Raw genomic sequence first — 12776 nt, 5'->3', positions numbered from 1 at the left:
CTCTCAGTTAGATATCTGTGTGGAATGTTCCTGTGTTGCCTTAGAGACTTATGGGGTCATTTTGAATGACAGTGATGCCCTGCCCATCTGACATTAGAATGGGTTGTCCCATTCAGAAGGGAGGCTGCAGGTCACCACCCCCTTTTGTACCGCTTTTGGCCGCCATAAGTGTGGCAGGGTATGCTCAGACGTGAGTCCCTTGCTCACTTTGCCACTGGATTCAAGCAAGCCGGGCTGAAGACGGCTGGAATGCCAGAAACCGGTCCTCGGAAGCTTGTTTCCGGTCCAGGGAAGACATGGCTTGGCAGTTCGGGCTGGACTGTTCCCATGAGGCACAGGGTCAGACTGATTTGCATATAGCCATGTCTGAACTGGGGTGGCAGAGTGGGCTAAAGAACGGTGATGGATTAAACCCAGATCTTTTGACTGGGTGTGAGTGTTTGATTGATTCAGATGCTCCGTCCATCCCCACCTACTTTTGTACCAACTACCAATATTGGCTGTCTTGTAGCCTTTTTGATAGCACTAGAACAACTCACCAACCACCACTCCCTAGGTTCATCTCTGTCCTGATGAGACCCTGATAGCTGATAAAGGGTTGAAATGCCATCAACACCGATAAAGACAGACCTCATTCCTGTTTGAATTAACTCTGCAATTGTTTCCGCTGTGTTTGAAAAGATATGCAATGCACTTTGGTTGTCTTTAAAAAGCAATAACCAATATACCATGTCTTTTGATTCACATTGTCACTTGTTCTTCTTGGATGGTTTTGGTTCTTAGCACTTGGGATCCTTAAGCAATATCTTTTTACCACTCAATTAACTATTTGACTGTGAGCCTCAGTATCTGAGATTGATGAAATAATAAACTTCTGTTCAGCTGAATCAGATTTATTCTAAATACTGGCAGTTTCTTTCTTACGGATTAAATGGTAATAGCATTAAACTTCTGTAGAAACACTATTGGTTTGTTATTAGATTCATTCTATTAAGGATTTCCTGCATTATTATATCTCTGTTTTAGAAAATGTGCTCCAAGTGAACACTTGTCCCAGGTTTCATGCTGATTTACACAGGTAATTTGGCCTTGGTCCTACCTTGAAGTAAATTGCTCAGAAAAAGAGTACCGTAGGGAAAATACCATGGGAAAACATACTGTTTTTGCACATTCCTTGTAACAAAAGTTTTAATCAAGCACTTAACCTGAGAGTTGGTAGTTTAGATGCCAAATTAGGAAACCTATTACAGCCTCCTATGCAAGACATTGCAATATTGACAATCCTGCTGTCTCAGAAGTTGCAAAAGACCTGGCGCTTTCCCCAATGAGATTTCATCTGGCTAAAGTGAGAGAAGGCCATCTTAGATGTGAATAAACAAAAATAGATAGGTATCATTTTCTCTTGAATGGGCAAATCAGTGTTTTGCTCTAAGGCCTTCATTATGAGCTGCCCAGTGTTTTGGCTGACATTTATTGCACTGGAGGAAATCTAAATATAATGGATTTCAAGCCACTGGATGTGATAAACAGCGCCCAAATATGAGTGTGTCCCCGATAATGTGGAATAATATGCATATTATGTTGGGTACTGCTCCATAATCTGCATACCTCAGTAATTGTCAGGCATTGTCCCCTAATACATTTCAGCAGATTTTTCTGGGGAAAACTGCAAGAGCACATTTATTAGCCTGTATATGTGAAACCGTAGTTATCACACATAGAGTTTAATTATGACCTAAGACATTATTTATCGCTCCTGAGAAATAAAATACCACAGGGTTCGTTGTTTATCGGGTGCGATAAGTAATGCCTATTAGGAGATTTGTGGGGAAGCAGGTGCAGATGTTGGGGTTAAACTCACCAAAATCCACATGATATGTTAAATACTTAGGGGCATATTACCAACAACTATCGATAATTATCGCTATGGTGGTTTAGCGGCGATTTGTTTATCGCCGAGCTGCGGCGATTTTTATCGCTTAGGAACCTTGCCATTATCAAGGTTTATCTCCTCAGCGATAAAAATCGGCCGAAATGCATGAATATCGCTGAAAAGTCAGCGATATTCATGCATTACTGAGCTAATGCTCTTAGCCATGTTATCCACCTACCATTGGATAACATGGCTAAGAACTTCTCAGGGGCAGGTGTTAGCTTTTGGAGATATTCGCGCTCAGCGCGAATATCTCCAAAAGTTGGTAATAGGAGATAGCGATGTTAGCGACTGTTTCCAGTCGCTAACATCTTGGCACGCCCACTTTGCATGTCATTAGTGATAAATATCACTGACATGCAAAGCGGGGTCCAAGATGGTCGCTATCTCCTACTAGCTGTCGCTAACTGGTGTTAGCGACAGCTAGGTAATAGGAAGATAATTTTATCTCCGCTTTCTTGGCTTTTAAAGCCAAAAAAGCGGAGATAAACCCCCTTGATAATATGCCCCATAGTTTTCTCCTGTTAAATTTCAGCAGGTTTTACGTGCCGAAATCTACCGTAGGTTGAGTTATCAACACATCTGAGAATTATTGTATACATCAAGTACCTTCAAACTTGTAATTCCGGCTCGTGCGTAAACAAGGGTATATGCATGGGTCAGAATATTACGAGGAACTAGTAATCAGGCCCGTAGTGGGATTATCTCGGATACTCGACATGCCCTAAATGCCTTTGTAACATGTATGCATCTATATATACACCCTGCTGCCTAGCAACTACTGCTTATCTTTTATTAGTATATAAATTAGTTTTTGATGATAAGTAAACTAAAGCTTGTATTTTATTTCTATTCCTCAGATCGACCCCAAGGTATGTCACTTTTATTTTTCTATTTGCGTGCCGGAAAATATTGAGGGTGAGTACTTTTGTTTCTTCTCATGCTCTCCTTATTACTTGGAATAAGGTTGTCCCTGAGAGGCAATCTCTGACAAATATCTGTCAAACTTTGGTTCCACATTTCAAGATCCTAGAAAAGGCTATTGTTCTGCCACACTAGATATGTTTTATGTATTGACGTTCTTTATGGTGCTGCACTTGAAATCCACCCCGTGCACTGCTGCATCCTCTATAGAAGTGCCTCCGTTTTCAGTTCTTCTATCACAAATGCACCTCACGACTGTTTTGGGGGTACAGTTACGGCAAGAATTGTTTTCTCCGGTTATTTATTTTTGGTCTTCCCCAAGAAACAAGTGACACTCCTTTAGAAGAAAAATTGGCATGCGAAATCGGTACCAATTGGAAATTGATGGACAGACACACAGCTTCTGCCTCACACTCTCTCGCTCTCACTCTCTCTCACTATCCCTTTCTGTCTCTATCGCTCTGTCGTATTCTCTCTTTCATTCTGTTTGTCACTCTCTCATTACCCTTCTGTCCCTGTCTGTCTCTCTCTCTCTCTCCCATTCTCTCCCAAACTCTTTCTTGCTTTCCATCTGTCTCTTTCCCTCTCTGCCTCTCTATCTCTCTTTCTCTCCACAAGCAGGACATTGCTAGGAAGCCAAATCGAAAGCCCTTTCTCTCATTTAATTAAAGAATATATGCACATTGCTGAAACTCCCTATCGGAAAAGTGTGCTCTTAGAAACCCACAGTAAAGGAATTATGTATAATCAGGCACTAGGTGAAAAAGAGGGTGAGCTGAGTTAAATTGCTCAAGCTTACATTTTTTGCTTTCACCACAAACTATTGACTGGTGATTACCGTGGGTATGTATGTGTTATTTGTATAGCACGAGCTTATAGTGCCAAACGAGGAAATAAACACATGTTAAAATTGTGGGCGGATGTTATTGTCTGTTTTTGCCCCAATCTGAAATAGGGGTGTAAAAACAATGTGCGGATCCCAGCACAAATGTCATTTGTACCAGGGTGTTATATTTTCACCGAACAGGTCGAAATTCCGAAAACTAGGAACTATTAGCCTCCCGCTATGAACCCGCCATAATCTGAATTAAAAAACATGTTAATCCATTTTGCTCTCGTTATTTGTGGGGGTTTTTAAGCATACATAGCATATATCAGGCCTAATCGTACACCAGAATATATAGATAAGCGTCCATGACTCTAGTGCAGCACTCTTGTTTCACAATAGCATTCGTTCTTATCCACCAGCAATCTAGGTGCTAGCCATTGAAAAGACATCACAACCAGCAGTAACTAATAGGTCAAGGAACAGCTCGACCAGTTCTGAGACCCAATCACATAAAGTGAGCATTGCAAGCAATAATTTAAGAAATGTCTCTGCCACTGTTTCGAACCGACTGGTTTATTAAATGATTGAAGAGATCAAGTAATGATATTTCACACCTTTATACAGTGATAAATGGCTGTTTGTCCTGCGTTGGGCATGCGTTACGTAGTGGCGGTTCCGAAGTGGCTGTAAGGAAGAACGTGGCTCTGCGTCGGTTCTGCCCATAGGACTAGAGCTGGGCTGGGAGCACACATTCAGGCCCATTTCTATGGCTCCAGGATGGGGTAGCACCACTTGGGGGGTAGTAGTCACAGCCGACAGAGTCCAGGTGCTGCGTTCAACAAGGTTATAGCCTTTTCTGTCTCTGAGGCTCTGATCAGGTGGCCACACAACTAGCCCTCAGAGCCACTCCGATTGTCCTGGGTTCAAGATACAGGTTCAGTCCTTCTCACTTAGGCAGCAGAGCAACAGAGTAGCAGTCCTTCTTGCAGTGCTGCAAAGTTGTCTATCTGAGTCGTCCACGGGTCCAGAGGTGTTTTAGAGAGTTGGGTCACAGGTTCCAATATTTAAAATTGGTGCCCACTTTGAAAGTATGAGAAAGGTCTGGAGGTTTCCACCTTTGAATTTCCTGCCTCCCTGCCCTGGCACAGCTTATGGGGGCCACAAAAGACTAGTGTCAAACACTTTGTTAATGTACTCAGGTAGAGCATTTGTGATGTGCAAGTGTCCTAGGTGACAGTTCCTCCCCCTCAAGTCAGAGATGGCTCATCCTGCCCACATCTATTCCACTTTGTCTCACTGTCTGGGAGCAATACGCAAAGACCAACTGCCAGCTACACCTAGTCCATCTGTGGAACAATCTCCAGCCCAATATCAGACAAATAGATAGTTTCTCCAGTTTAGGAAAAAGCTCAAAACGTATCTCTTCCCTAGGATGTAGTGCAGGATATTCATCCGGTGGGTAAATATGTGCATTTAGGGGAACTTCTGTCATTCTCAGTGCCAGGATACCCGTGGGGTGATAGTGCGCTATAGAAATCCTGGTTACATTACATTACTGTGGTATTCCATTACATGTCATTTAGAACTCATCTATGTCACTCAGCAGTGTGCCTACTGTTGGAATGTTTATCCTTGAGTTGTACTGGCCTATGATCCCTGGATGAGGATACCTGTTACCTGCTGTGGTTGTTAAGCTGTCTTCCTGCATTAAACCTGCTTGAACCTACTTATTGTGTATTCCTCTTTACTACACAATTATTGGCGACGACGGGAGCAGTGCTGTTTGCGAAGACAGCGTTCACTCGTTTCAATTGTTTTTTGTTTTTTATGCAAAACTGGATTTTGCCTATCAACTGCAATATTTCTGAGAAGTAAGGAACTTCATCACGTTTCTGACAAGAAGTAAGGAGTTTTATCAAAACCAAGGATTTTCTGCTGTCATTCTCGGCTACCTGTGTTTATTCGTTTTATTGCCATCATCAAAACCTCCTACACCTTCAGCTCAAACGTGAGTTACTCAGACTTTACTACCTATTTTGAATTTCTATTTTCGACCGCATTATCGAGCGGTGTTATTTTCAAAGCAATACTAACTTTACATCAGTTACTTAAATACGCTTCTCAATCAAAGCGCTGTTGTTTATTTTTGGTTAAATTTACCTCGAGCGCATTGGAGTCAGCCGTTTTTCTTTCACGAGGCAATTCCCGACTCGCTCTCCTCACGAGGCATCCCTCGAGTCGCGTTGCCTTTGTTGTCATCTATTGCATTCTGGGTCACGCGATTGCGCACGTCATCGCGCATTACAGACGCTTTTGGCGGCCATCTTTGTAAAGGCTGAGGTTTTATCTTCGAAAACGTCAAAACGTTTTCTGAATTACTTTCAAGTACAGCGTTTGGCAATTTAAAGCGTTTCTTTATCAGAATAAACCCGACTTTCAAACAAATTAACTGTGACCTAAAGAAAGAGAAACTACACCTATTTACAAGGAAAAAAAAAAAAAAACGACTTTTAAAGGCAATTTCAGCAAATCTTTTTCTACGGTGATTTGCACACCAATTACACTTACGCTGCAGCAAATCTAGCATTACTTGGTTTTGCACACTTTTTATTATTATTTCTTTCATTCTTGTTTTATGCTCATTCATTTGTTCAGGTTGTTCATTTTATCTCTTATTTACAAATGTCTAACATTGCGGCACCTCCTCACTTCCTTCAAGTTGCAGGTGATCCTCCTATTGAATGGGATCTTTGGTATCCAATGTTTATCGCTTACGTTGATGTATTAGAGAAAGAGGATTGTTCAGCAAAAAGGAAACTTGCTCTTCTAAGACATTGCCTTGGTGGTGCAGGAATAAAAGAATTCGATAATTTACCACCTTTGGAAGATGCCGGTGATATGGATGTGTTCAGTAAAGCTTCTAAGCAAATGAAAATTCGTTTTGGTAGACGAATAAATACTGTGATGGAAAGATTCAAGTTTTATTCTCGTGAACAGAAACCTGATGAGACAATTGAAGATTACGTTGCAGCTTTACGCTCTCTTGCTTGCACTTGTTCTTTCGAAACTATATCATACGAGCAAGTTCTCAGGGACCAAATCATGATGAAAACAAAAAGCAAAAAGATTCAAGAAAGGCTTTGGTTAGGAACTGAGACTACTCTTTCCGCTGTTGTGAATATAGCTAAGGGTATAGAACATTCTGAAATGTTTGTATCTGAAATAAGAAGCAAAAATGTTAAAGGTAATGTTCCTGAAGTCGAAGTAGCCATTGTTAAAACTCATTCCGGTAATTCCTCTTCGAACACTTTCAATGCTAGACCTAACTTTAAAAAGGAATATGTAAAGAATTCGAGTGATAATAGGAGTTTTACTAAGAAGAGCACAATAGTTTGTTATAGATGTGGTAGCACCAACCATGTTGGCAATTACAAAGGTTGTCCTGCCTGGGATAAAATCTGCGTCAAATGTAAGAAGAAGGGACATTTTGGCAATGTGTGCAGATCTGGTTTTAGAATTAATTATATTTCTCCTGAAGAAGAGGAAGTTTTAAATAGTCTAAACTGTATACTTTCTGTGGATGAATGTATCCAAAATAATTTTCCTTCTTGTACACTTCACATTGATGACAAACCCATTGAAATTTTTGTTGATTCATGTGCTTGGTACACCATCATTGGTAAGGATATTTTTGAACAACTTTGGAGTAAGAGAGAGCTCTTAAATCCAGACATATATCCCGGTGGTTACACAGGACGCAAAATAGCTTTAGAGGGTTTCTTTTGGGCTAAATTGTTTTTTAAGAACTGGGATATCAAAGCTAAGGTTTATGTGGCTACCAAGGGTGTTTCCATTCTTAGTTGGCCTCATCAACGCGCTTTAGGAATAAAGCTCGATCCAAATGCTGTTCCACCAGTTTTTGTAGATGAGCCCCGGTTTGAGAAACATGTTACAGACTCATTAATCAACTTAACTTTGAACACATTTAGCAATACCGATTTCACCAAGAGTGTACTGAAGAACTTTCCTGAAATTTTTAATGACAGGTTGGGAAAATATATTGGTTTCAAACATAAGATTGTTTTAAATGATAATGCTGTCCCTGTCAGGCATAGGGTAAGGAATGTTCCTTTAGCCTATAGGTCCAAGTTAAAAGAAATCCTAGATGATTTAGTAAACAAGAACATAATAGAACCAATTGAATCTTCTCCTTGGGTTTCGCCTATTGTTATTTCTCTTAAGAGCTCTGGCGAACTCCGTTTATGTGCAGATTTGCGCAGTCTTAATAAAGAGATATGGATTGATAAACATCCTTTACCAAATATTCAAGAGTTAATTTCTGCACTGTCAGGCGCTACCGTATTTTCCTCAATTGATTTAGCTAGCGCATATCATCAAGTAGAATTAGATGAAGATTCAAGGAAATTGACTGCTTTCGTTACCCCAGAGGGCATGTTTCAGTATTTACGCATGCCTTTTGGGTTGGCAAGTGCAGCCTCCGTCTTCCAGCGTCTCATGAAAGAACTATTAGCAGACTGCAAAGGGGCTATAGCTTTTCAAGACGATATTTTGATTTTTGGGAAAGACCATACTGATCATGATGAGAATCTTTCATGTGTTCTGGCTAGAGTCCGTTCCAAGGGTCTTACTCTGAAATATAATAAGTGCAAATTCAGGCAAGACAAAGTTGAGTATCTTGGACATGAAATATCGAGTCATGGTATCAAACCCAAAATTAATCATGTTCAAAATATTGTGAATGCTCCTTCTCCAAGTTCAAAAGAACAGTTACTTTCCTTTTTAGGGTTGACCGAGTTCTATGGCAAATTTGTTAAAAATTATTCTGATATTGTGCATCCCTTAAGAACTCTTCTAAAGAAAAATGCTAAATTTGTTTGGGGGAAGAGCAAGAGAATTCCTTTGGAATACTAAAGAAAAAAATTGTTGAAGCCCCGTTTTTGAAACCTTATTCTGTGGGTAAAGAATGTATCGTTTATGTTGATGCCAGCAATGTAGGCCTAGGGGCCGTTCTAATGCAAAAAGACAAAACTGGCGAGTTTGTTGTCTCTTACGCTTCTCGAGCCTTACGTGACGCTGAGAAAAATTACTCTACTATAGAGAGAGAATTACTTGCTTGTACTTGGGCTTCCCAGCATTTCAGACAGTTTCTGTGGGGAACAAAGTTTTCCTTAAGAACTGACCATAAACCTCTCATCACCATGCTAGCCGCAGGTGGTGGTAGAGTTCTTACTGCTCGTTTAGCGAGACTCGCAGCCAAATTACAAGAATACCGCTGTGAAGTTGTTTATGTTCCAGGTCGTTTAAATGTTCACGCGGACTGTATGTCCCGTTTCCCAGCCAGTGTGGAAGTTGGTGAGAGTATAGACTGTGATGTTGCGTACTCATTTGCAGACATTAACATGACTTCAGAACAAGAGAGCTCCTTAATTCTTTCAGAAAAGAATTGGTCTGAAGCCATGGAGAATGATGTTGTTTTGAATCTTGTTAAACAATATTTGATTAAAGGTTGGCCTGAAGAAAGGAAGCTCTCTGGTGAGTTGGGGTCGTTTTACAAAGTGAAGGATGATTTAATGCTATCTGAAAACATTATCCTAAGGTCTGATAAGATCATACCTCCCTCTAGTTTGAGAGAAAAGATTTGCAAATTAGCTCATGAAGGGCACATGGGAATGTCTACCACCAAGAGAAGGATCAGGGAACACTATTGGTGGCCTGGTATTGATGCCATGGTTGATAATTGGGTCAGGAATTGTTCTCCTTGCTCTTTAAGTGATAAATCTGTGAAGAGTTTGGCTGTCGATATCACACCCATTGAGTACGCTAATGGTCCTTGGCGTAGGTTAGCAATTGATATTATTGGACCTTTCAGTTATCAGTCTGGTAAGGAAATGTATGGTTTAGTCTTAATTGACAACTTCTCTAAGTGGCCTGAATTAAAAATTGTAGAGAAGATTTCCTCAGAACATGTAATTGATTTCCTTGATGAAATTTTTGCTAGAGAAGGTTTGCCAGAGGAACTTATCTCAGACAATGGGCCACAGTTCATCAGCAATGAGTTTGAGTGTTTTTTAAAAAAATGTGGGGTTATTCACAAAAGGACTTCTAATTATTTTCCACAAGCCAATGGCCAAGTTGAAAGGTTCAACAAAGTCATCAAAGAATCTTGTCAATTGGCCGTTAAGAGTGGTTTGAAGTGGAAGAAAGCTCTCCAGGCTACTCTATTAACTTATCGGTTGTCTCCCAATTCTGTCACTGGTTTATCCCCATTTGAATTATTGCGAGGGAGGAAACCAGGTTCTCAACTTTTTCCCTGGTGGTTAAAAAGTGATACTCCCTACGAGGTAGATTTCAAGGCATTAAAGAATCGGATTGGGAAATACCAAGAAAGCATGACCCAGCACTCTGCCAAAAAGAAGTATAACTCTTGCAATGTAAAGGTGGGTGATCGGGTTCGTGTTAAAATGGGTGGTTTGTTTCACAAGAATGTCTCTAGATGGTCTGACCCCATCAAAGTAATTGAAATTTTTAGCAAAGCTGTCAGAGTTGAAGGGGGGAAAATATGGAATTTGAGAAGGATTTCCTTATGCAAACCCTTTGTTACTCCTTCTCAGAAGTCTTCTCTTCCAGAGAAACTTGTCTCAGATTGTCCAGAGAAACTTGTTTCAGATAATTTCTCCGGCATGCGGAAACTTCCCTCAGACAATGTCTCAGATGGGTTCTCTGGCACGCATGAAGTTTATGACAATTTGGAAAAAAAACCTGTAAGTAACTCTGATCTTCGAATCATTCCTGATCCTCGACCGATTCCTAATGTTGTCATAGACAATCAATCAGATGTTGTGTGTGAAGAGATCTCATTAAGACGTAGCGAACGTACTAAGTTTGCTCCTTCTAAGTTCAAAGATTTTATTAGAGTTTGAATTTCTTGCACATCATTTTTCTTTTATTTTTATTTATTTATTTATTTTTTAGGTTTTTTTAAAGGGGGGGAGGTGTGTGGTATTCCATTACATGTCATTTAGAACTCATCTATGTCACTCAGCAGTGTGCCTACTGTTGGAATGTTTATCCTTGAGTTGTACTGGCCTATGATCCCTGGATGAGGATACCTGTTACCTGCTGTGGTTGTTAAGCTGTCTTCCTGCATTAAACCTGCTTGAACCTACTTATTGTGTATTCCTCTTTACTACAATTACCTAGTCATGTGACCCAGGATACAGGCACCAAATGGTTTGGACAAGAAAATTCCAACTTTCTAAAACTGGAATTTCAAGAAATGTGACTTAAAATCCGACTTTACCATTAAAGAAGGTTTAAATGGCAATTCTTTAAAAACTAAATCCGACATTCCTACCTGCTTCTCATTGTAAGTTATCACTTATTAAATCTAATAAGTTAACCAAATGTTATCCTATGGGATAGACAGGCCTTGCAGTAGTGAAAAACGAATATAAGGGTTTTTCACTACCAGGATATGTGAAAATTAAAAGTAAATGCCCAACTTTTTAAGTACACTGCACCCTGCCCTTTGGGCTATTGAGGGCCTACAGTAAGGGGATGCTTGCACATATTAAAAAGTAAGGTTTAGCCTGGCAAATGTTTTATTTTGCCAGATTTAAAAGACCATTTAAAATTGCACACACAGGCTGCAATGGTAGGCCTGAGATATGTTAAAAGGCCTACTTAAGTAGGTTGCACAATCAGTGCTGCAAGTCCTCTAGAAGCATTTCATTTTAGGCCTGGGCGGTGAACTCTGCTCTGTTAGCGGAGTTTACAGAGTTTTCTTCATTCCGCGTTCTGTGGAGCTCGCGGAGTGCAGAAAACTCCGCTTCGCGTAGTGCAGCGGAGTTTTTCTCCGCTCGTGCTCACGAACGGTAAGTTCGCGAGCACGAGCTACCGCTCAGGTAAAATTCCAGTGCGAAAAGCAGTTTGCACTACACTCTGTCACTTGCAGAACTTTGCTGAGGTTTTTTGTAACTTCGTGGAGTTCTGTGTAGCAAAACTCAGCGAACTATGCCCAGGCCTACATGTAATACCAATTTAGTAGGGACTTACAAGTAAAATAAATGTGCCAATTGAGTGTAAGCCAATTTTACCATGTTTTAGGGAGTGAGCACAAGCACTTTAGACCTGCTTAGCGAGAGCAGCAAAAAATGGAGGAGTAAGGCAAAATGTTTTGGGGAAGACCACCCTAAGTCTGACAGAACAAGCATGTGCCCCCGCTGAAAGTGAGGAGAACTACTGAAACCCTTGGGAGTTCTCATCACTAAGGCAGGAGAACCTGGATAGACCATCAGCACTGGTGTGGTCTGACCCAGGACTGTGTTCCACCATAAAGTCCATTCCCTATAAGGAGATGGAAAACTTCAACACTTTGGGATTTTCATCCCTCATATGCATGAGCCATCTGAGGGGTCTGTGGTCTGTGTGAACCCAGAGGTGAGACCCAAATAGGTATGGTCTTAGCTTCTTCAATGTCCAGACCACAGCAAAGGCCTATATTCTCAAACGAGGAAGGGGAGAGGGTCTATCAGTGATTCACAGCAAAGGCCTCCCATTCAATTGCATTCCAGCTCTGTTTCCGTGGAAGAAGCCTCCTGCTAATGAAAGCTACTGGTTGGACCAGGCCCTCTTCATTTAACTGTGCTAAGATAGCCCTTATGCCATGCTCTGAAATTTCTGCCTGCAAATAAACTCCTTAGAGAATTCAGGAGCCTTGAGTACAGGTGTCATACACATGGCTCCTTCTTAGAAGTCAGATCAATTAAGGAGGCAACAATCTTGCCAATATCCCTTAACAAACCTATTTATGGTATCCTGTGAGGTCCAGTATGTCCATCACCTCAGTCTGTGTTTTAGGAGGTTGCCAGGGCAATATAGCCTCACTCTTGGCCTGGAAGGACTACACCTCACCCTCGTCCACCAAGAGGTCCAGATCTACCATGGAACTCAGCTGAATCGGGCACTTACTAACCTTGATAGTCAGATCTGCCTCCTGCAAGGCCTGAAGCACCTCCTGGAGGTGGTACAAGTGGTGCTCCCACCTAGAACTGGAGAGAGCTATGTCTT

General features: G+C 41.0%; 1 protein-coding gene across 1 annotated transcript in view; it reads left to right on the top strand.

Moving 5' to 3' along the window:
• The window catches only part of CAPN13 (calpain 13), a 493752-nt gene that overhangs the window by 306316 nt on the left and 174660 nt on the right, over positions 1-12776 (top strand). Inside the window, exons 12-13 of the mRNA XM_086925977.1 lie at positions 2794-2805; positions 10319-10468. Of these exons, the coding sequence (XP_086782103.1) occupies positions 2794-2805; positions 10319-10468 (162 nt within the window). The remainder of the gene's footprint in view (positions 1-2793; positions 2806-10318; positions 10469-12776) is intronic.

The sequence above is a fragment of the Lissotriton vulgaris genome, chromosome 6, assembly GCF_964263255.1.
Source record: "Lissotriton vulgaris chromosome 6, aLisVul1.2, whole genome shotgun sequence".
NCBI lineage: Eukaryota > Metazoa > Chordata > Amphibia > Caudata > Salamandridae > Lissotriton > Lissotriton vulgaris.
The sequence above is the reverse complement of the archived record's forward strand: the minus strand, read 5'-3'. Positions and strand labels throughout refer to the sequence as shown.